The sequence below is a fragment of the Polypterus senegalus genome, chromosome 3 (assembly GCF_016835505.1).
Source record: "Polypterus senegalus isolate Bchr_013 chromosome 3, ASM1683550v1, whole genome shotgun sequence".
NCBI classification, from domain to species: Eukaryota; Metazoa; Chordata; class Cladistia; order Polypteriformes; family Polypteridae; genus Polypterus; species Polypterus senegalus.
Window position 1 is genome coordinate 128746778 of NC_053156.1, and position 25692 is coordinate 128772469.

At 38.3% G+C, this 25692-nt stretch overlaps 2 protein-coding genes across 5 annotated transcripts in view; one reads left to right on the forward strand and one right to left on the reverse strand.

Annotated features, from left to right (window-relative positions):
- wasf1 (WASP family member 1) overlaps positions 1 to 814 on the reverse strand; it is a 421986-nt gene extending 421172 nt beyond the window's left edge. For all 3 annotated transcript variants that reach the window (XM_039747922.1, XM_039747920.1, XM_039747923.1), the window contains exon 1: positions 431 to 814. The gene's annotated coding sequence lies outside the window, so the exon portion shown is untranslated. The remainder of the gene's footprint in view (positions 1 to 430) is intronic.
- An 8588-nt stretch (positions 815 to 9402) lies between these two features.
- cdc40 (cell division cycle 40 homolog (S. cerevisiae)) overlaps positions 9403 to 25692 on the forward strand; it is a 54159-nt gene continuing 37869 nt past the window's right edge. Inside the window, exons 1-5 of one of the 2 annotated variants that reach the window (XM_039747918.1) lie at positions 9403 to 9694; positions 9833 to 10047; positions 11873 to 11959; positions 19701 to 19830; positions 24379 to 24465. In XM_039747918.1, coding sequence (XP_039603852.1) covers positions 9877 to 10047; positions 11873 to 11959; positions 19701 to 19830; positions 24379 to 24465 — 475 coding nt within the window. In that variant the 5' untranslated portion in view covers positions 9403 to 9694; positions 9833 to 9876. Of the gene's footprint in view, positions 9695 to 9748; positions 10048 to 11872; positions 11960 to 19700; positions 19831 to 24378; positions 24466 to 25692 lie in introns of those variants that run through there. The other variant, XM_039747919.1, reaches the window with a different exon arrangement.

Here is a 25692-nt window from a genome sequence, read left to right on the forward strand (position 1 = left end):
ACTTCAAAGACTGGAACCCCACGAAAATGAAAAACTTTCAAATACAGGTCGTACAGATAAAAAAAAAAACATAATGACATCCACAAACGACATCATTTCGTTTTAGCTATCAACTCCTGCAAACTGAATGCAAGACATTATTTTTGGTATATGCAGGCACATACAGTATATTCAGCTAGTCAAAGTTCTCTGGGTGCAAACATAAAAGAAACAAATTCATCCAACACAAACAGCGACGGGTGGGCGTTTGTTTGACCACTCTGTCACAAAGGTCTATCACATCAACATACGTTTTTAGATGTAAATATATATACACGCGCGCACTCCAGTAAAACAGATCTCACGGTTCAGTGTTTTTGGCCAAAAATCAGACGTTGGTACAACTCAACACGACTAATCCGACTCGCTCTGCACACCTTTTAGTATTTACCTGCGTTTCACGTTACTTTCTCCACATCCCTTTCGTCCGGCTTGCAGCAGCTGGTCCGTTTTAAATATCCAGTCCCATTCTACACTGTTGTCATATGAACATAGCCAGGATAACAACGCTGTAAGATACACCAAAAGCGCACCACAGGGGGCGTCAATACTTCAGTCAATTACAACCGCCCATAAAAATGCACACACGAATGCTGGCATGCAGTCTGTATTCGAGGTGGTAGCTCCCAAGTCTCCTTTTATGTGGGCACCGGTAACACTTTTCAACGACTCCCGGGAAATGAGACCGTAGTCAAGCCAACGACCCTTTTTTATGGCACAACGTGGTACAGGCACCTTTTCATTGTTGAAGAACCATGGCGCTCAACCAAGCCTGGAAAGGTATCAAAGCCTCTACTATGGGGGGAGTGGGACGGTGGAATTTTACGATTGGTCGACAGATACGAGGCCGCGCCCTTATTTTACAAATGCCCAATCAGTGTATGAAAGAGGTGGAGTTTAAATAACCCACACCCTCCCCCCCGTGCATCTTAGATCCCTGGTAAACGGCAAACTGAAAGACAGCGGGATTTACAGGTGTAACCAAATCCGGTAGCTTGACTGGGCTCATGTTACTGGCTTGGAAAATGTGCACAAAAGCCTCTCTTGGGTGAAATGCAAAGGTATGAAACTCCAGAAATGCAATAACACGAGCTACTCAAAATTTTACGTTAAAAATATTATTTTTCATACCGATTATGCTACATTTTATATATTCAGTTTGCTTTCAGGATTCATTGTCAAGCACTTTCAAAACATTTCTATCGACTATTTTAATAATTTTGCATTATTTTGGAGTTAGTGTCCTTTAAAACATGTACATTGCTTACTTTGTAATATTTCGTAACACAGCACAATAATTATGCGTACACAGCGATGCATCGCGTCCTAACACATTGTTAATTTATCAAGCCCTGTCCTGCCTTTTACCCCTTTTTGTAAATTTACATTTAAAGTAATGCTGCTTCCACTTGTTTTCATTGTTTTCAGTTCTGTTGACCGCTCAAACCAAATGCCTTTGCTGATTCTTTTTCCAAATCCTAAACTAACTGCAGAATGTTAAAATGGCCAATACCATTAACAGAATTTGTTATATAAAAATGTATTTATAGCAAAATACAGTACAGCTGTTTTTTTAAAGGAAAATGTAGGGTTGTATGTAATTATTTATTTCTATGCCGGCAATTCCCTTATATGATAAAGAAAAAAGTCTAAAGAATTAATCACACTAATGAAGGCTGAAGCACTGTGCACATGACAAACTGAAAATGTAACTGCAGAAGATGTCTTGAATTGTTATGCTGCTATGGGAAAGTGCCCACTGGGGTTTTGCCCAAGTATGTTTAGTGATTTTCTACTTTAATGTGGCTGGGACACAACCTGTAATTCCAATTTTACATAATTCCTTTGAATATAATGCATTTGTGGTGAATATTTTATTGCTCAAAGGAGGATAGTTGTTAAAAATTTTAAACTCTTTCTGATTTTACAGCCACCCCATACATGTGAGGATCAAAATTCCTCTTTTTTTATTTTTTTTTTATTCCTGTGAAAAGAAAAACAAACTAAATGTTTGCACATCTGAATTTTTATTTGAGTTTTATGAGCACTTTTATTCTTACAAAATGCACCTATATTTAAAAGGCCATTGCAGTGTGTCACAAGCTAACTTTGTAATCTTCTTTTCTGGAAGTGAGGACAAATGTCTACATTGCTAACTGATCTTGGTCCAAAGATGGATTGGGGTAGCGTGTTCAATAGTTGTTTACGGTTTTGACTTGCTCACTCCTTATACTTGTAGGCAATGAAATATGTTGCATGAAATTTTATTACTGATAAATAGTGTGATGAGCGACTGGCAGCTCAACCCGGCTGGGACGCTCCTGGAATAGAAAGATGCTGGGAGTGTGACAGAGCTGCTGGGAAGAGAGGAGGAAAATGATTGTGTGTATTGTGTTGTTATTATTGTCTTTGTATGGTGGTGGAGGTGCTTCAAGGCACCACTATTAGAAGAGAAGGAATAAAAGATCCTTTTGGTGCTTTTACCTGGTGTCTTGGGTGTTTCTCTATTGGGTTTGAGGAGCGACAACACCCTCTAGTGTCACAATATTTATAATTTGACACTGCAGTTATTCAATCATATCTTAAGGTCAAGCATAGTTAGGCTTTGCTTTGTAAAAACAAAGAAGATTCGACAACTGAAAAAATATATTTTTCCTATTGCATTCCTAAAGAACCTCCTATAATATTTTTTTATCTTTACTATAAATAGGCCAAAGCACTACTACAGCATTAGAGAATTTATGTTAACAACTGAAGTCCAGTCTCCTAAGCAAGTTGACAACCATCTGCTTAGCTAAATGTCATATTGCTAGAGGAGATGAGAAAGCCTTGGGCATGATGAAATCAAACACATTAAACTCTAGTTTTTTAGGGGCTGGTCTCACTCTAAATATATTGTATATTTCCTGTTTAATCCGAGCCCTCATTCGATCACCTGCCCCAGCTATCTGGAACTGGGAGATTTTTATACTGGAATGAATTTCACTATGGTTTCTTTTTATTGATTTGTATTGTGTCACAAAATTAACTTCTGTTTTCTTCTTTGCAGGCATTGGAGTGTTTTTTTCTTTTGAACTAGTGGTGTCCTGGTGACCACACTTCCATTAGTCACAGTCTGCATAAATAGTGTGGGTATGCCTTGTATTCTCATCCCTTTTATACTGTATTTTGAAGCATGGGTGTTAGGTGTAAAACCAGTCACATAACAGGTAGGCATGGATCCAATTTAGATTAACTAGATCTTGATATTCAAACTGACTCTTTGTATGTGTATTGTCACTTACAGTAAATGTTGGGAAAGAAGCTTTAGACTTGTCTGAAGGTTGTAAATTATTGTCTAGATATAATCCTACTCATCTCTATGCACAACATTGTTCTGGTACTTGATGTATAGACCTGAGAAAGGCTTTCTCTATACTGTAGTGACCATGCAGATGAGGCCTCATGTTGGAGCAATGCAGTCAGAGTCTGTACTATGGGAAGAGATCATTATTTCAGTGCAATTTTGAATCAGAGTGGGGAAAGACTGGAGTGTTGTTGTGAACTGCAGGGGTCACTCTCAAGCACCTGCAAAACCAATAAATACACAAACACCAGGTACTTCTCAGAGTAACAGGAATTGATTGAGGTCATGTAGGCTAAAAATAAACAATAAAAAACTAGCCTCACTCTGGTTTAACTAAATGTTGCTTCCTGAATGCTGACAATCCTACCACACCTCTTTCTCCAGACCCAACTCTAAGATCAACCACTTGAGAGGACAGAGATCCTTCTAAAGATTGACCCTGAAAGGTTCCTGAAGCACTGGCCCCCAGCCAGGTACCTCTAGGTTGCTTAAAAATCATTTGGGGGTGTATAGGTCCCCTAAAATACCAGGCACCTATAACTGTAGCTGGGCACAGCTGAAGCCTCCTTCTGCTTTCAAGAGGCCCAGAGGACTGACTGCTGGGTTGGTGACCTACTTTGCAGCCTTTAATATCTCATTCAGGGTGAAACCTCCTCCATTTTTGCAGCCATTCCAGGCAATGGTCCAGGTCAGCTCTAAGACGGTTACTTAGCATTTCATCTGGGAAACAGTCAACACCCATTTCCCAGATTGCTTTTTGGCATCCCATCCAGGCAGTAGTCTATATCAGCTCTTAAATAAAACATTGGCATGTACAGTATATAACTAACAGTTATTAATATTATATGTACATCTTAGAGAAAGGTGGGTGCATTTCCCAAAGGAATGCTACATACTGACCCTGTAGTTCTACTGAAAAGGTTCACTGTTCTTGAGGGGAATGAAAAGATACTGAAAGAACATGATTGGGCGTAATGCTCTCTTACATAAACCACAGTTGTTGTTATTAGATTTCTGTCCTTGTCATGGATTGTGCCTAGCAAATGCTATCTCTGAACACAAGGCTGAAAATAAGTTTGCTTGCCCTAAGAGAAGCTTAAGCCAATGATCTATGATCCAGTTTATTGATATATCATTTTACAACGCCAAATCAGAGTAAGTTGAAATGATTTAGGGGGGATTTGGAAGAAAAGCATGGATTCTTAAATTTACTTTGGCTTTTATTTCATTGCAGACAGTATGAACCCAAGATGTTTCATGTTTTGTCAGGTCAACTTAATTTCATTTGTTAATATATATCCATTCCTGCATTTCAGGCCTGCAACACATTGCAAAAAATTGTTGGGATGATAAAGCATTCAGCACTTTGTTTTGGCCCATTCTTAATGCAAACACAGGTGTGCAATAGTATGGGGTCGTTGTGTTTGCACTTTACGTTTCAAAATTCTCCACCTATCCTCTATTTGGAACAGGTGAAGAATGCTGGCAAGCCAGTCCATTACCCGTACCCTCTTCTTCCGCAGCAGTGCATTTGTAATGTGTGAAGAATGTGGTATTGCATTGTCTTGAAAATTCATGGACATCCCTGAAAAGATGTCATCTTGAAGGTTGCATATGTTACTCTAAAATCTCACTGTACTTTTCGGTGTTAATGCTGCCATCACAGAAGTATGAATTACCTTTGCCAAGGGCACTGGTACAGCCCCATACCATGATATGGCTTTTGGACTTGTTCCTAATAACAGACTGGATTTTTTTTTTTTGGTCTGGTACACATAGCGTCAAGTTCTTTCAAAAAAGATCTGGAATATTGATTCATCTGACCACAATACACATTTCCACTGATTGATGGTCCATCCCAGTTGCCTCCGAGCCCAGAGAAGTCGTTGCTGTTTCTGGACATGGTTAGCATATAGCTTCTTTCTTGTATAGTAAAAGTAAAGTTTTAAGTGGCATTTGTGTATGTAACTCTGTATTGTAGTGCTTGACAAAGGTTTGTCAATGTAATCCCTTGCCCATGTGGTTATATCAGCTATCAGCGAGTGGCAGTTCTTGATGCAGTGCCATCTGAGGGATCAGAGATCATGGCTGTTGAGCTTATTAGGCTTGCACCCTTGCCCTTTATGCACTGCAATTCCTCCAGATTCATTGAATCATTTAATGATATTATTCACTGTGGAGGGAGAAATATTCAAATCCCTTCCAATCTTTCTATGAGAAACATTGTTTTTAAACATTTAAATAATTTTCTCATGCATTTGTTGACAAATTGGAGATCCTCTGCCAATCTTTGTTCCTTAAAGACACATCCTTTCATGGAGGCTGCTTTTGTACTAAATCACGATTACAATTACCTGTTAACATCACCCGTTTGAAATCATATCATTATTAAATTATTTTACCTCACTACTGGCCCTAATTTGCCCCCATCCCAACTTTTTTGGAATGTGTTGCAGGCATGCATGTATATTATAATGTAATTAAGTTGACCAGGCAAAACATTAAATATCTTGGGTTCATATTGTCTGCAAAGAAATAAAAGCCAAAGTAAATTAATGAATCATTGCTTTTTTTTTTTACTTGCATTTTCTATACCATTCCAACTTTTTCTGATTTAAGGTTGTATTTGATGCTGTAAACTCTGAAGCATCACCTGGATAGGCCTGAGAAAACACTGGGAACATCTAGTAGATGCCTCATTTTAAGGTGATTTCAAATCTTTCCTGCAGCAAAGCTTCTTCTATATCCTGGAATAGGCTGGGGGACACAACTACAAGGAGCTAAGCCTGAAAGGTGATAGTACCTCTCTCTACAACTGTGTTACATGGTGCGGATCACCGACAGTAGCAGAAACTGCCACGTTCATAAAATATTAGCAGTAGAGTCTATACATTTAAGGAGGCAACAGTCGTAGTGTTGGAGGAGTCTGGTGAAGCCATGAAGGGTTATAGGAGTTTGGCAGTTCATATGCTTTACAAACTTAAAAAGTCTTATAAGGGAGTGCACTGGGAGGTCTAGTGGAATTACTGAAACTGTATGGGATTCTTGGGGAGTTGCATCATGCCCTTTGATTCTCAAACGTGTTAGGTGGTAGATGTGCCCAGTTTCTTACTATTAAGAGAAACCTGCTTAGGAGGTGCCAACGGTGAGTCTTTTTTTTTCATACAATTTTGATTTAACTGGATCCAGTTTTGAGTGATCTGGACCATTTGTAAATAGATGAATATGTACTTTTAGCCTTATCTGATCTTAGGCATGAACTGGAATGATTTGCACCTGCATATGAAGCATTTGTGATAAGGATAAGAACTATTAAACCTAACAACATGATTCTGCACCAAAAAGGAATAGTTTTCTAGTATGGGGTGAGCAATAAGAATCCCAGAGGGCCACAGTGGCTACAGGTTCCAACTCAAATTCTTAATAAGAAGTTATTATTACAGATGAAGCACGTACTACTGAAGCAAAATGTTCTGCTTCATTTTAGTTGTCGTTGTCTCACTTAAGATCTTCCACCTTTAATAGCTTATTTTAGTCTTAAACAGATGCAAATGACAAAGAAACCAGCAGTTCTTCATATAACTTGTCTCCTATTACACCTGTGTGTGTTCATTATGATCTGCATGTATCTGGTTTAATAAAATATTTGGAAGCAAAGTGAAGAGAAAAAAAAAGGTGAGAACTGAGAATTACTCATCCATTTTAGGCTTCAAATTATTTGGCAGGTATCCTTGGAAAGGAAAAAATCTACTATATAAAAATGGCCTGACACTGCAGAGTTAAAACACTAACAAGCCATGAAATTAAATAAGATCTGTTATTGGCAAGGATTTGTGTCTAATTAAGCAACTGGTTTGGAACAAATACTTGCAGCCACTGCAGTGTTCCAGGACCTACGTTACTTATCCCTGCATTAGCAGGCAAGTGTGGAATAGCTGTGCCATGTGCAAGAGTTTCAGTATCACGGGGTCTTTTTCACACTTGAAAATAGGCAGCTTTATCAGACTAACCAACACAGCCACCACCATCTATGACAGCGATTACAGTTGGGAGTTTACGCACAGTGTTTGAATGAAGTTGATATATATCTCCCCATATTCCCTGTAACCTTTAGCCCAGGGGTGTCCAACTCTGGTCCTGTTGGGCTGCAGTGGCTGCAGGTTTTCATTGTAACCCTTTTCCTAATCAGCAAGCAATTTTCACTGCTAATTACCTCCTTTTCCCTTCATTTTAAAAGCCCTGTTTTTAAGGATTCAGTCCTCTGAATTGATTTGTTTCTTCATTAAATGGCAGCCAAAAAGAAATGAGACTTGAAATGAGCCAACAGATGACCAGCTAAACTGAAACATCAAACTCCAGCCAGTTTCACTCCAACCAGTTTGTTAATGAGAAGCCAATTCTTGCTGTTAATTAAAGCCATTATTGAATAGCATGACTCGTTGCTGCTCTCATTCTGCCACAGCAGACTTTTGATTTTCTGTTTTTTTCTAAGACCACTGTCAATATGTTTTGGTGACCTGAGCAGACCAACATGACCGAGACCTTCACCATTCTTTATTTTCAAGTTAGCTGGTCATGTGGCAGCTTGTTTTGTGTCTCAATATTGTTTGGCTCCCCATTAAGGTAAAAGAAATAACTAAGGGGTCTGAGTAATGTCAATTAAAATTAAGGCAAAACAAGTTCATCAGCAGCAAAAACAGCTCACTAATTAAGATGGTTAGAATGAAAACCTGCAGGCACTGCGGCCCACCAGGACCGAGTTGGACACCCCTGCTTTAGCCTATGGTCATAAGCTGTTATGGACAAAACTAACATCATAATCAGGACTGGGAGAATCTCATCTCTAGCCTGATTCTGAAGCATCACCTGGATAGGCCTGAGAAAACACTGAACATCTAGCAGATGCCTCATTTTAAGGTGATTTCAAATCTTACCTGCAGCAAAGCTTCTTCTAGATCTTGGAATAGGCTGGGGGACAAGGAACTCAAATGGGCCCATTTCAACACCATAGTAGTGGAGGTGACTACAAGAAGCCAAGCCTGAAAGGTGATAATACCTCTCTCTACAACTGTGTTACAAGTACATGGTACTTGAAATTAATATATTGTAGATGGTGTTTGGCTCTAGTGACTGTCATGATAGTTGCCATTTTGTTCCTTTGATCCATGTCCTACAATGAGAAACGCCTTTTTTTTTTTTTAGGTCAACTGGCAAGTTTCAAGACCACAGCATAAAAATTGTGACATAAAACGGTTTATAAATAACAAGAAAAAATACAATCTAAATTGCACCACCAATATTGCAAATGGGTTCTTCATTTTTAACCCATTTAAAATTGACTTCGGTGTCTCCAAGAACTTGGCCCTGGTCTTAATGAAGCCAGCTGGACTTGTCTTTTCAACATTTGGTTTATTTTACTAAAGCTCATTTTTCATGGACAATTTCAGAATATTGCACATGCAGGGTTTACAAATATAATACTGGCAACATTTAAAAAGCATAAACGAATTCTACATTAGATCTACATTGTACAGTGTGTAAAATCTAAAACACACATATTATAGACAGTCATTAGTATATAAATATGGATTATATTGATAATATTGACATGGATAGTATTAAACCTTCACTTAAAATAATGCCACAGAGCCGAATTTATCACAAATTATGGACCACTTAAAATACAAACCAAACACTACTGTATTCGGAGTAAACTGCATAAACTAGCGCAAATCAACGACTGCCTGGTTTCATTCCAAACTATTTATGCAGTGAGGCAACTGCAACCTTTTAATTTATGTATTTGCTTAATTACTTGCCTCGTCTCCATTAATATACACTTTTAGAATAAACTGTAGTAAGTCAGCCATCCATCCATTACAGGTCAGTTCAAAATCGCCAAGACTGGAACGTGTCCCATCCAGAACTGCTTAGCTGCAGATGAGCTACTTTGAAGCCTCAAAAATACTGGGCGATTCCTCACTCCAGCAGCCTCAGGTGGAGACAACAGCTAATCGACAATCAATTACCGTACCATACCAGTCTATACCGTGTGATGAGAAAAACCGGTGTACCGTAAAACAAAAAAACAGGTACACACTAGATGAACGCACAAACACTCCACAGTCTATGCAGATCAGAGTGCGAACACGAGGAAACAATACACACATGACACACACCAGACATTTTTCAAGCCCCATCCGCCAGAAGCTTTAGAAAAAGTTGTAAAACACGTCACTCATGAAATAAAACTAACAGCCAATAAGCTAAGACAGCCGTCCAGGTCCTGGAAGTTAAGTTGAAAAATTAGTAAGTGTGTGACTTTCTTTTAACGCTTATCAACAAATAGAAGGGCTTAATGTAAAATTCCGTTAAATTTAAATGGATTGGGAATTTTTGTTTAGTTTCATGGGACTGCTGTTTTATTGTTTCTTTATATCTACGTAGATTTTTCCCTCCTCTGCTGCCCGGATATTTACATCCATTTCAAGATGTCCGCCGCGATTGCTGCGCTTGCCTCGTATGGTAGTGATTCGGAACCTGAATCTGACAACGAGGCCCGAACCGATGCCGACCCAAACGCTACTGTTCATCTTCGGCCGCCTGCTGCCGGGGGCAACATGAAGTTGGTACTCAACTCCGCGCCAGATGTGGCCGTGAAGGTAAAGAAACGCAGACGGTCCGAATACTTCTTTTCAAACAGTAGAAAGTTGAATTTTACATTTCGGTTTGCTAATTACAAGTAGAAGCGCAGTACTTTATTTTCTTCTACTTGCTGACGTTTATACGCTTTATCTTTTTCAATTTGCTATGGTTCACGCATCTTCGTGGCTAATATAAAATTGTGTCTTATTCCCGGCTGGCTTCTGTATGAAGTTTAAACCTTTTCCCAGAGTTTGTGAGGATTTTTTTCCGTGCTAATCTGTTGCCGTCCACATTTATTTTGAAACTGATTGATGTTTATGTAGACAAGCGTTCCTTGCAATGATGTGAATATTAATTTGTGGACCGGTTGTGATCGTAACCCCCGTGCTCCGCTGTACGGTCTGGCTTCCGGTCACCGTTTAAAATGGACAGTCCGTGTCCTGGAGAGACTACAATTGTTTGTTTCATCAGGTTTCATAATGTAATGTCTGTCTTGGTGCTAATGGAATATAGAAGCCTCACTGCAGGTATGTGCCCGCTCTCTGTTAGAAATCAATAATGTGATTTTGTTTCTCTCTATCTGTATACCAGGCAAGCAATTTGCCATATCTTTACGTTGAGATCTCCTAATAGTCCAGTATATTTATGGATCACCAGAAATTTGGGAATTGTTATTCTTTGGGGGCTTTTGGATTTAAAGTTACTATTTTGTATGATGTTTTAGTCTGAAAAAAAGTTTGTTAGGGTATGCCTAACTGACTACAATGGCATTTTTGAGCTGTTGCACACAGGATTCATATTTTAGCATGCAAGTGGGAGTACTATTTTTGTTTGAGTAATTTTGCTTCTCTGTTTTTTGTTGCAACAATTTTGTTTTTATGTTGCATTTGTTTCCAGTTGTTGGTTTGCTATCTCACGTGGGGCACATACCTGAAAATGTGCTAAATAAGGATGCATTTAATTGAATTATTTTATTATTAATCCCAAGTTTATCAGCATCATTAATAGCTCTAAGCAATATTGTGAATAATTAGTTGTATCCTATATATAATGTAATTTTTTCATTGTGTATTGAGCTGAAATACATGCATCCAGAATTTTGCTTATTGTGTTTGTTGTCTGTTTTTGTGTAGGTAGATTTTGTTCACTGTTAATGGATTGTCAATGCTGCATGTGTCACTTAATGCCACAGCTCTCAGCCAGACTTGCTTACCTGTCTGCAGATTATGTTTTCCTTTTTTATGTAATAAAAACAGGGTTAACGTTTGGCTGGTGTGCGCTCTTTTTGATATTGAGGAATGAGGTAGTTTCAGTATTTGTAAATACTGGCTGCTGTTTAAGTCTTAAATATTTTTAGTAGAATTTAACCTACAACCTTAAGCAGATTTTTAAAATGAATTTTCCCTGTTAAGTGTTATGAGCATACCTTATACACCACATCCTTTTTACATCCCTTTCTTTCTTAGATGCTTTAATACGCTTAATAATCCATATTACAGCACTTCTCAGTGTTGATTGTCTAGTGTTTTGGTTTTATTGGTTCAGTTCTGTTTAGAAAACTACTATTTTTGTATGAAGTTTTTTCCATGAGTTATTTTAGTTTGTTAGAACAGTATTTGTATATGTGTAAAGTTTGTGTGTATTTTAAATAAGATGCAATGGCATATTTCAAATTACAATACCAAGTATTAATTCTTGTGTACCATTTTTTTTCTTAAAAAAACAAAACCTACATTGTATGCTGAACAGAGATTTCACTTAGCAAACAACCAACCAACCAACCAACAAAAGGCCTTTTATAAAACCGAGCTGATCTTTATATGTGTTTTTCTTTTGATCTAGGAAGATGTGGAGACTGGACTGCACCTTGATCCTTCAGTTAAAGAAGTCATGTATAACCCCAACTTTGAAACAATGTTTTCTCCTGAGGTGAGAATGGTGTTTATTACCACATACAATGTCTTAAGTCACTATTTACCCGGTTGGTCAATAAGTATATTTACCAATTTGGCTATTTTTCTTCTCATCTACCTGCAATGGATGGGAATCTTCTTACCTAGAGTTGTGCTTTGTCACAACTGCATTCCCCTCAAACCCCCATCGGAACAGACCTCCTCTTTTTTGTTAAAAATCTTTCAGTACTTTTAAAAAATGTGGAAGAGTCATCACATATTTATCAGTTGTAAGCAAAAGTTGTTACTCTTTAGACAATCATGCCTGAAACCTAAAATGTAAACCAGACATACGTTTTTCCATGTATGCTTTAAAGCTGAAAATTAATTTTAAATAAGTAATCATTTTGTCTGTATGAGTGAGCCATGCACGGGACTGAAATCTTGTTCAGAGTAGTTTTCTGCCTTGTACCCAGTTGTACCATTGCTTTGGCCTCCAGCAACCTTGAGTTGAAATAAACCGGTTTGAATTATTTAGGGTGCAGTACTGGTGTAGTTGATGTTTACTACTACAACTGGCACACTCAGTCTTTGACAGCTCCTATATGTGTGTGTGTCAAACACATTCATTTCCTCCACTAAATACAGTAGGTGGGAGCAGTTTAATTTACTTCATTGATATTTTCAAAAACCCCTTTAGTCTTATTGTAATCCAGAAATCATTACACAAGGCACAGATTTTTGCAATTTCAAAAAAGTCTGTGATACTGTGAACATTTAATAGCCATTCTATCTTTATACACTTCTCCTTTGGGAGCATATGGTGATCCAGTGACAGTAAGCTCATTTAAAGTGCAACTGTCTCCCTTAGTCTTGCCGATAATAATCATCCTGCACACCGACATATCATTAGTAGAAAGGGTGCCAATCTTGATAGAATGTAGCCTAGGGTCTTGACAGAAGGCAGACTTCAAACAATGTCTTTTTCTTGGACTTCTTATGTGTACCAGTGGCCAAACAGTAGGTAGCAGGTAGGCCACCATTGCCAAGGACACAGCAATCTTAGAGCAGACAACAGCACCGATCTAAGATGTAGCATTGACAGGATCATTAAAGTGTCCAGTGTTAATGGTCTACACTAGTGGTTCCCAAACTTGGTCCTGGGGACCCTTGGGCCGCAGTTTTTTGTTCCAATTAACAGTTCACTTAATTGGGCTAAGAGTTCAATAAAAACAGAAGTTTTTTCCCAGCTTCTATGTTTTGGGGCCAATGAAGAAATTACAAAAGTAAGTGTCATTCCCCCTCCCAAAGTGTTGTATTTTTTTTTTAATTCATATTACCTTACTCATTTTTTTATTCAGACTCTTCATCTTGTACATCTTCTAGGTTAATACATACCCCAATGCACAGTTAGAGCCAATTTAACACCACCAGTTCACCTAACTGCATGTTTTTGGACTGTGGGTGGAAACCAAAACACCCGTAGGAAACCCACATGGACCATGGATGGGTTCGGGGTTTTACATGGAATCCCCATGGAGGTAGAACCCAGGGCACGAACCCTAGTTTTCTCCTGATTGCATGGCAGCAGTACTACCACCGCTCACCTGTTCTGCCCCATACTCTTAAGTGTCTTATCATATTGGTGGTGCTAATAATCTAGGGCTAAGACAATGGTCAATGAGTCATCCCTCACAGACTGGCTGAACACATCATCAATATAAATAAAAGTCATCAGTTGGATTCAAATGTTTTCAGAGGTTTCCTCAAAGTGCCAAACTGCAGCCGTCACTTTTTTGCTTATATAAATCTTGTGCCCCTTGGAAGAAAACTGCCAGGTACTCATATTCACAGCAGGAGGCATGTGAGGTTCCTATGCTGTGCTTCCCCGCTATTATTAATTATTATTAATGCTGGATTATTAGGAATGCGCTGTGTATGTAGCCAAAGGAAGGCAGCCTCATCAGTGCATCCTGCACTATGTTTGAATGGGAAGGACACAGGTAGCACCATGGTGATTGTAGGTGCAGAGTGCTCATGTTTTCTCGCTCTTTACATCTCTCTTTTAGTTAGCTTACTCTCCTTAAAATGATTCCACACTTTTGCTGTCCAAGGTTAATTCTTTTGAGACTTTAGCAGTTTTTCTCCTTCTAATGTGTCCCATAAAGACACTCATTTGCATGATGGATGTTCGCCCATATTATGGGTGACTGATCCCTAGGCTAAATGCAACTTGTCAGTGACATTGCATTATTTTTTTATTCATCCTTCAATTTTTCCTAACTCGCTCCAGGGCAGGGTTGTGGGACAGCTAGAGCTTACCCTTGTGATGTTCTGTTTTATATAACCTATACTGAGACATTCTGGCACTGGACAAGGAAAGTGCCAAGGGTGGTGGTACTTGTTGGTCTTGCAAGCAGTACTTGAAGAGTATATACTAATATACTCCTGCTCTAACTTCCAACATGGAAAAAATTGGGACTAGAGACCAGACATTGACTAAACCGAGTACTGCCGGAAATAGGGTTCCACTTCAAGCAAAGCTTGCCAGCTAACAGGAATTCATTGTACTGTGTAGACAAATTAATCTGAAATAAACGTATTACACTATAAGTTAAAGCAGTACCAAATGGCATGTCGTTTGCATGCATGATAAGAAAACGTCAAATGTGTGCTATAGTGAAGCCACGTTGAAACAAGACAAAGCTGCTTTTTTTTTTTTTTTTGTTCAGAAGATGGTAAAAAGATAATAGCTGAGAATGCTGTGTTTGAGTAAGCAAAATTAATTTGTTATTCTACAGTTTTTTCTTGGTAGATGTTTATTCAAATCCATTTTATGATGAGGCAGATCTAATTTTAGAGATTTTGTGCCAATACAGCATAGTATTTTGTAGGAATTTTAAATTTACTTGGAATGAATCACCTTTGAATCATTGTAATATCGTTACAGAATACTGCCATGTGTGCCGAGTTACAGCAACATATAACAAAAGTAACTCGGGCAATCCACCCTGTCTAGTGTGTAAGAGACTTTCTGCTTTACATGAGTGGAGCAGTTAATTATTTGTAATCGACAAGCATCTCGCCATCTCCCAGCACCACGAAAGGGATTGGTGTCAAACACTGGCCATGTTTTGAAATGATAGTCTGGACTTTTAAGACATCGCAGAACCCTAGTTCCATCACAGCTGACTTTTTCCTGACATACTTTGCAGCTGACAAATTTTTCCTCTACACCTCATGCTTCCTTAACAGACACATACTTCCCTAATGGTACATGTCATACTTGAGCCTTGAATTGCCCTAATAAATAAATACTGGTATTCTCATTTAGGACAAAGTAGCTGATTTTTTTTTCTTCTTAATAGTAGGTCAGTAAATGAGCTTTCATTGACATATTTTAATCCCCTTGCTGATATGTTTTAGTTGTCCTTGTATCAGATTGACTGGCGTAGTTAAAGGTTTAGAAGTTATTACTGAACACTAACTGCTGCATTATGTACTTGAAAGAAGTTATATTTCCGGTTGCTGTTACACATTCATTATGTGAAAGAGCTATACCATAAAGTGTGTAGTGGGGATATAGAAAATAAATGAATATCTGGATTGTTTTAATTGTTTTTAGACACTTTTTTAATATTCTTTTTAAGTTATTTTTATCTTCTTCATTGTACATCATGGGGGTTTAGTTAGCCTAGTCTGAGACTGTAAGTGGATTTTATTGCACCTTTTGTATTTGTTTTTTCTTCCACTTGATTTTCCCCCCATTTTTTTTAAATACAGTATGCTTAAGAAGGTTCACTAATAATTTCCATATCATACCATTTTCTAAGCCTGCATAATTCTGAGTGTCGTCATGTATGAATCTAAAAATTAAAAAGAGGTGGTTTGTAATAATTTATGGAATGTTAATGCAAAATTCTTTTGCACTCTACATTTGATGTTGAATAGATGTAAATGAATCGGGTATTAGCTGCCTAGTGTAATAAGATCATTGCTCACCTTAGTTGATTGGTTTATTTTAAAGGTAGAGCGATTCTTTCTTTCTCTCTGTCTCTCTTCGTTATAATGAATACTCTCCTTACTGGCCAATGTTGGATAAATGAGCCCTATCTTTACAAAGCAATGCACCTTTCTAAAAAAAAAACTTTAAAAAAGACACATTACAACTTATTTTCTCTAGTTATACATAGTCCATTTTCTCTGCAGTACTCTTTAAATGCACTAGGTGTCAATATTCATGATGTTTCAGTATTTGTAAAGTGATTCACCTAACACATGGTTTAAATTAAGAAGTACTGAGAGGCAAAAAGCCAGTGCATCACTTGAAAGGACCGGTGCAAAGAAAATTGGCAGAACAAGGGGGGGAAAAAAAAGCTAAAAGCAGTTTGTGTGTTATTTGCAAAAACTGTGACTGTATTCTAGAAGTACAACTTTCAAAGGCACTCTAATGTAAAGTATGCTCACATTATTTCAGAGCTAGGATAGGACACCAAGAAGTAGGCTCACAGACAAAAAGTTTACTTGACCAGATGTTCTGTCCCATTTTATTTCATTGAAAGTCTTAATTTCCTAATTAAAAAGTAAAGTTTGTAAACAAAAAAGATGAGGTTTACACAAAACTTAATTTTTAATGTTTCATCGTACTTCAACTTAGAATTGATTCCACAAAATATTCTTTCCTAGCAATATGCATGTTCTTTGATTTTTAGGACAACAGTGTATTAGTAACATCTTAGAACTGAAGTGACTGTCTTATTGGTGTTTTATGGTAAAACATTTAAATGTATATTTCACCCAGTAAAAGACAAGTGGTTTAATATCTTATTAGTCACAATAAAAATCTTAACCCTTTGTCTAATTGTATATTTTTCCATTCTGTAATTTTAATGGGTTTAAAGTCACTTTTAATTCTATTCAGTGTTGGCAATGCTAACCTTGGTATATTTTTCAACATGACAGGAGTATTTTTTACAGTCTTCATCCTCATTAAGTGCTGGCAGACTACCTAAAACACTTATTCCACTTTATGCAACAACTGAGCAAAGACAGAAATGTTTTAAAAGTCTTGAATAATTTTATTCTTCCATTTTATTCGTTGACTACCCATTCCCACCTATCACAATCCCATACACTTGAATAGACAGAGGCAATCAACAGAAAACTCCACATGTCAGGCCCTGATCCAGCACTTTATATTTCAACCCCTTTAATCTTGAAAATATATGTGTGTGTATATATAGATATATGTGCATGTGTGTGTGTCTGTTAAAACTATATACACATACACCATGCATCTGGAAAGTATTCACAGCGCATCACTTTTTCCACATTTTGTTATGTTACAGCCTTATTCCAAAAATGGATTAAATTCATTTTTTTCCACAGAATTTTACGCAAAATGCCCCATAATGACAACGTAAAAAAAGTTTACTTGAGGTTTTTACAAATTTATTAAAAATATAAAAACTGAGAAATCACATGTACATAAGTATTCACAGCCTTTGCTCAATACTTTGTCGATGCACCTTTGGCAGCAATTACAGCCTCAAGTCTTTTTGAATATGATGCCACAAGCTTGGCACACCTATCCTTGGCCAGTTTTGCCCATTCCTCTTTGAAGCACCTCTCAAGCTCCATCAGGTTGGATGGGAAGCGTTGGTGCACAGCCATTTTAAGATCTCTCCAGAGATGTTCAATCGGATTCAAGTCTGGGCTCTGGCTGGGCCACTCAAGGACATTCACAGAGTTGTCCTGAAGCCACTCCTTTGATATCTTGGCTATGTGCGTAGTGTCGTTGTCCTGCTGAAAGATGAACCGTCGCCCCAGTCTGAGGTCAAGAGCACTCTGGAGCAGGTTTTCATCCAGGATGTCTCTGTACATTGCTGCAGTCATCTTTCCCTTTATCCTGACTAGTCTCCCAGTTCCTGCCACTGAAAAACATCCCACAGCATGATGCTGCCATCACCATGCTTCACTGTAGGGATGGTATTGGCCTGGTGATGAGCGGTGCCTGGTTTCCTCCAAGCGCGCCTGGCATTCACACCAAAGAGTTCAATTTTTGTCTCATCAGACCGGAGAATTTTGTTTCTCATGGTCTGAGAGTCCTTCAGATGCCTTTTGGCAAACTCCAGGCGGGCTGCCATGTGTCTTTTACTAAGGAGTGGCTTCCGTCTGGCCACTCTATCATATAGGCCTGATTGGTGGATTGCTGCAGAGATGATTGTCCTTCTGGAAGGTTCTCCTCTCTCCACAGAGGACCTCTGGAGCTCTAACAGAGTGACCATCGGGTTCTTGGTCACCTCCCTGACTAAGGCCCTTCTCCCACGATCGCTCAGTTTAGATGGCCGGCCAGCTCTAGGAAGAGTCCTGGTGGTTTTGAACTTCTTCCATTTACGGATGATGGAGGCCACTGTGCTCATTGGGACCTTCAAAGCAGCAGAAATTTTTCTACAACCTTCCCCAGATTTGTGCTTTGAGACAATCCTGTCTCGGAGGTCTACAGACAATTCCTTTGACTTCATGCTTGGTTTGTGCTCTGACATGAACTGTCAACTGTGGGACCTTATATAGACAGGTGTGTGCCTTTCCAAATCATGTCCAATCAATTGAATTTACCACAGGTGGACTCCAATTAAGCTGCAGAAACATCTCAAGGATGATCAGGGGAAACAGGATGCACCTGAGCTCAATTTTGAGCTTCATGGCAAAGGCTGTGAATACTTATGTACATGTGCTTTCTCAATTTTTTTTATTTTTAATAAATTTGCATAAATCTCAAGTAAACTTTTTTCACGTTGTCGTTATGGAGTGTTGTGTGTAGAATTAAGTAATGGCTTTTATTATCAACATACCATTGAACTAATTTATAATTATAACCAAGGGAATACTAGTGTTTATAATGTCCATTACTGTTTGAAATGCCTGATTTTTACATTGATTATTCACATATGGCTGCAGAGCCTCATAATTTGTATCCATTGTTTCAGTGCCCTAATGGTCAACATCCCTGGTTATTGGTTATATTGGTTATTAGAGAACCTTTGTCATTGCATTAGCATTTCTGAAGCTTGTTATTTTGTTCACTTGGCTTGCCTAAACTAATGTTCAGTTCTGGGTATTCCATGTGACCAATTTCAAATAAAGGCTATTGTAAACACTAGCAATACCTTGGCTGTAGTTTTTTTTTTAAATCAATTTAAGATATCTTAATAAAATTTCAATGAAAAAACTTAATGAGTGAATACATAAACCAATTCTCAACCGTTCTAAAATAGAACAGTAATTTCGGCTTTTAATGCAGTAACTATTTAATGAAAATGTCTTTGGGCAAATTTTATTAATTTACTGGTGTTTTCTTTTCTGTGAATGTTGCTGTGCACTTCATGACTTATCTGACCATCCTTTTTTTATAAAGCATTTGTTAGGTAACAGTAACCTATGATAACCTGTGTGTAGATATTGTATCCTTCTCATTTTGAGAGCAAAAATGTTTTAAGTGTCTTGAATAATTTTGAAAAAGAAAGCAATATATTTTTCTTAATTCTATATCTATACATAGTCCAATTCTAAATCAGGTTCTTTAATAGAAAGTGCAGAATTCCATAACTTTGTGATCCAAATCATGATTGCATAGAGCTGGAGCATATTCTAATATGATATGGTGCCCATCAAGGGGCATTTGTACGTTACAGAATATAATTTGTGCATAACATATTTACTTCATATTGCTGTCCTTTTAATGATACAAGTGTTGTTGTTTTCTCTTTGATTACTAGTTTGGCCCAATAAATCCTTTTAAGACTCAGCAAATGGCTGCTCATAGAAACATGTTGTCTGGTTATGCAGAACCTGCGCATGTTAGTGACTTTATGTTTGAGCAGCAGAGGAGAACATTTTCTACATTTGGTAAGTACTGACTTTTGTTAAGACTTTAGTTATGATCCTAAAATCCAAAACTGCTAGGAATCACAAACTTGTGTAATGATATGCTGTACTGTATGCCCATTGTGTAATGTTATAATGTTAAGAATTTGTCATTGTTGTGTTAAAATGTTTAAATGGTAACCGTTTCAGACCTTCATTATTTTTTAGTAAATATTTTCCTTTCTTGCTTCCTTACTTGTTTAACTTAAGAGGCTTAATTGAGTCCCACTAAATTATATCCAGTTATTGTTAAATATCTATTACCTATTGTTTAGATCCTTCTTGTGAGGTGTTTTTTGTGAGTTCAAATAACCTGAATACAGTATAGGCAGATAAGTCACATCTTTGGCATGTGTATGTAATATGCAGAAATAAATTACAGGGTTCAATGTGATTCCAGTGGGGTTTGTTTACCTTTTCTATGGTGACGCATCTAGTTGTGGGAATTGTTACTGATGTGTATTGATGGAGTGAGACATGGACTAGCAAACGTGAATAAAAACTGTTTGAGTACTTTATCGGATCTCCTTTTATTTACTTGAGTTTTCTCCTGAACATTAGCATGTGACATTCTTATGATTCAATGTTAGTTTCATATGTGTAGCAATGAATGTGAATTAGCATCTTAGATATACAGGTATGGATGGAATATATCCATCCATCTTCTTAACCAGTTTATCCACAGTCACAGGGCAGCTAGAGTCTACCCCAGCAGTCATTAGCAATAGGCAGGAGCAACACCTGGACAGGGTTCCAGTCCTTCACCTGGTAAACGCGCGCACACACACACACACACACACACACACACACACACACTTGGGTCAGTTTAGCAGTGCTAATTCACCTGACCTGCATGTCTTTGGGCTGTGACAGAAGACCAGAACACTAGGTAGAAAGTGGGGAAAACATGCAAACTCCATGCAGGGAGCACCAAGGATGTAAACCCTGGCCTTCTTACTCTAAAGCACCAGCAATACCTTTGCACTACTGTGCCTCCCCAAGGCAATAAGTCAGATATTAAAATTTATTTTTGAAACCTCTATTCTTTAGAAAATGTTTGAGGATGATTAGATATTGAACAAGATTCTACTTCAGCAAATTTTATGGGGTAATGCTGGAGTACTAAAGTACAGTACTCTGTGCTTTCATGTACTTTTGGATTTAACATTTAAAAACCTTTAGGACTCTTCCAGTTTCACCCATTGTAACAAATTTACTTCCTTCTGCATTTTCCAAGCAACATGATATGTCCAAATAAATACATTTCCAACTTTCTTTCCCCATTTACGCCATTGCTATTACAATCTTTTACTATAGATGTTTTTAGTCATCTTAAAAACCACTGTGACTTGGTTATTTTGCTGTCCACACCATTCATAACTGATGCCCATGCGTTGCTTCTATGTGGGTGAAAAAAATGGGTGAAAGCAAAAAGTTTTGAAAGCTAAAGGAGAAAAAATGCTGAGAAATTCAGTACAGTGACCACAGTCAAGTTTTAACAGAAACACTATCAAGCCTTTGCAGAGATTAGCAGTAATAAACATATAGAACAGGGGTCCCCAACTCCAGGCCTGGAGGGCCCCAGTGGCTGCAGGTTTTCATTCTATCCCTTTTCTTAATTAGTGACCTGTTTTGCTGCTAATTAACTTCTTTTGAATTTATTTTCATTGACTTTCTCTTGAAGACTTGGACCTATTGTTTCTTTTTCCACAATTAGCAGCCAAACAGTAACGAGATACAAAATGAACCAAAACATGATCAGCAAACTGTGACCATCATACAATAGTTTGAAAATAACGAAAGATGAAGGTCTCAGGAATGTCGATCTGCTCAGGTCCCCTAAACATTTTAACAGTGCTCTTAAAAAAGAGAAAATCAACAATTTCAGAAATGTCTGCTGTTGCACAATGAGAGCAGCAACAAGACATGGAATTAAAGAACGTGTTTAATTAACAAGCAACTGGTTGGAGTGAAATTGGTTGGAGTTTGAGGCCCTGACTTAGTTGGTTTTCTGTTGGCTCACTCGCTTCACATTTCATTTTTGTTTGGGTGCCATTTAAGGAAAGAAATGAAGCAATTCAGAGGAACGATGAAGAAATTCAGGGGAACAAATCTTAAAATGCAAGTCAACTAAATGAATTCAAAAGAAGTTAATTGGCACCAAAAATGGATCACTAATTTAGAGAAAGGTTAGAGTGAAAACCTGTAGCCACTGGGGCCCTCCGGGACCGGAGTTGGGGACCCCGATATAGAAACTTTAATTGGTTGCTGCTCACACCCAGTCCTTTGTAGTGTGATTAGTCTCCAATGTGGTATCTTGTCAGAGAGAGCGGTTAGGGGGCATGCATTTGATACAGCACATTGCTGTACCCAACACATGACAAACCACCTCAGAATCCCAATTTTAAGACCCGAGTACAGCAGGTGACACTTCAGCACCATACTGGAACAGTGTGAGGGTTTTTTTTATAGTGGCTGGAGTGCCAGTCCTGCCATCAACCTCCAGGTTTTCCCTCTAAGCTGGAGGACCTGTTTGTATGGCAGGATGTAGATCAAACTCATACCCAAGACAAAGCAATTGCAGGTTAAGGACCTTGTTCAAGGACCCAATTGAGTAGAGTCATTTCGGGCATTTACGGCATGTAAACCAACAACCTGGTATCTTGACAGCTGCTTTAAAGTTCATTCTAAGTGATTTCTTGTACTTCAGTTATGTTTAATATATACTGCTCAAAAAATTAAAGGAACAATTTGAAAACACATTAGATCTTAATGGAGAAAAATCATGCTGGATATCTATACTGATATGGACTGGGTAATGTGTTAGGAATGAAAGGATGCCACATTGTTGTTTGGAAATGAAAATGATCAACCTACAGAGGGCCGAATTCAAAGACACCCCGAAAATCAAAGTGAAAAAATAATGAGACAGGCTAGCCCATTTTGCTGAAATTTCATTGCAGCAACTCGGAATCATACTCGGTAGTTTGTATGCCCCCCTCATGCTTGTATGCATGCCTGACAACATCGGGGGATGCTCCTAATGAGACGATGGATGTTGTCCTAGTGGATCTGGACCAGGGCATCACTGAGCTCCTGGACAGTCTGAGGTTCAACCTGGTGGTATTGGATTTAGGTCAGGCGAGCGTGGGGGCTAGTCAATGGTATCAATTCCTTCATCCTCCAGGAACTGCCTACATACTCTCGCCAAATGAGGCCGGGCATTGTTGTGAATCAGGCGGAACCCCGGACTTACTGCACCAGCATAGGGTCTGACGATGGGTCTAAGGATTTCATCCCGATACCTAATGGCAGTCAAGATGCCGTTGTCTAACCTGTAGAGATCTGTGCGTCCCTCCATGGATATGCCTCCCCGGACCATCACTAACCCACCACCAAACCAGTCATGCTGAACAATCTTACAGGCAGCACAACGTTCTTCATGGCTTCTCCAGACTCCTTCACGTCTGTCACATGTGCTCAGGTTGAACCTGCTCTCATATATGAAAAGCACAGGACGCCAGTGGTGGACCTGCCAATTCTAGTATTCTATGGCAAATGAAAATTGAGCTCCATGGTGCCGGGCAGTGAGCACAAGGCACACTAGAGGACGTCAGGCCCTCAGGCCACCCTATGAAGTCTGTTTCTGATTGTTTGGTCAGAGACATTCACACCAGTGGCCTGTTGGAGGTCATTTTGTAGGGCTTTGGCAATGCTCATCCTGTTCTTCCTTACCCACAGGAACCTTGCTTGTCCTCTGGAATCTCCTCCATGCCCTCGAGACTGTGCTGGGTGACACAGCAAACCTTCTGGCAATGGCACATATTGATGTGCCGTCCTGGAGAAGTTGGACTACCTGCGCAACCGCTGTAGGGTCCTGGTATCCCCACATGCTACCAGTAGTGTCACTGACCATAGCCAAATGCAAAACTAGTGAAAAATTAGTCAGAAAAGATGAGGAGGGAAAAATGTCAGTGGCCTCCTCCTGTTAACCCATTCCTGTTTTGGGGGTCATCTCATTGTTGCCCCTCTAGTGCATCTGTTGTTAATTTCATTAACACCAAAACAGCTGAAACTGATTAACAACCTCCTCTGCTACTTAACTGACCAGATTAATATCCCAGAAGTTTCATTGACTTGATGCTATACTCTGATTAACAAGTGTTCCTTTAATTTTTTTAAGCAGTTTATTTATTGCTTTCTGTTAACATTTTGCCTTGCCATTATCAGCAAAAGTTAGTCTTCTGTCCAGAACCTTGCAGACTAGTCTGTTAACATACTTACAAAATAGCAGTATGTCTGAATTGCACGTTTTATGATAATTTCTATTGATTTTTGTATTTCACCTTATTTTTAATTTTGCAGTTAGTTCAGTCCCTTATTGCTATATAATGCAGCCTCATATTCTTTTTGAATTCTATATTTTGTATTTGTGTTTATTTTTCTCTAATAAAATAATTGTGAAAACAGTCATCACTATAATGTTCAAAACTTAAATGCACAATATGAAATGTATTTTTCTTTCTGTAGGATATGCACTAGATCCATCTATTGATAACAGTGAACCAGTCTCAACAACTTATATTGGTGCCATAGAAAAAGCAGAAAAGAACAAAGGTAAGTAGAGCCAATGAATTGTCTATGTGCACCTGCATAAACAGATTGTCTATTTATATTTTTATTGTCCATTTTTGACAGCTAGGCAATTTTCATTAAATGTTCATCTTTTTTACTTTGTGTGTGTGTGTATGAAATATTCTGCTGATTCATATTCAATTTGATGGTCTATTAACCTTGTCATTCATTTGTTATTCAATGCTGCAGTCAGTTGTTCACATTTGGTACAGAGTATTATTGCTGAGTAATTATTTTGTTATCTTTAATTTTTTTTCCATTACATTTTTATCAGTTTCTTGCTAGAGTCTTTTCCTCCATTGCATTTTAGCCTTTAAGAGAGTCATAATTGGGGCGGGGGTGAAGCGTGTACAGTAATCCCTCCTCGATCGCGGGGGTTGCGTTCCAGAAACCATATGTTTGTATGGTTATTTTTATATATTTTAAGCCCTTATAAACTGTCCCACACTGTTAACATTATTAGAGCCCTCTAGACATGAAATAACACCCTTTAGTCAAAAGTTTAAACTGTGCTCCATGACAAGACAGAGATGACAGTTCTTTCTCACAAGTAAAAGAATGCAAACATATCTTCTCTTCAAAGGAGCGCCGTCAGAGAGAGAGAGCGCGAGATAAAAGCAAACAATCAAAAAATCAATACGTGCTTTTAAGTATGCCGAAGCACCGCAATAAAGCGGCATTTTGTAGAGGAGCGTCCGTGTCCTCTGTGCAAACTGCCCCTCTGCTCACACCCCCTCCGTCAGGCAGAGAGAGTGAGAGAGACAGAGAAAAACAAACAATCAAGCACCGTGCGGGAAGCATATCTTACTTATATCATTGAGGAGTTTTAGTTAATATGTAATACATGCTCTGATTAGGTAGCTTCTAAGCCATCTGCCAATAGTGTCCCTTGTATGAAATCAACTGGGCAAACAAACTGAGGAAGCATGCAACATAAATTTAAAAGACCCATTGTCCGCAGAAAGCCGCGAACCAGCGAAAAATCCTAGATATATATTTAGATATGCTTACATTTAAAATCCGCGATAGAGTGAAGCCGCGAAAGTCGAAGCGCGATATAGCGAGGGATTATTGTACAACATATCATTTATTTTTAGCTTAATAATTTTTTGCAAAAAAAAAAAAAAGATGGATTAAATTTTTTTTCTCCCTACTTTTGAGGCTCTTGTACTCCCACATCACACATGTCTTAAGGTTTGAATTTTTATA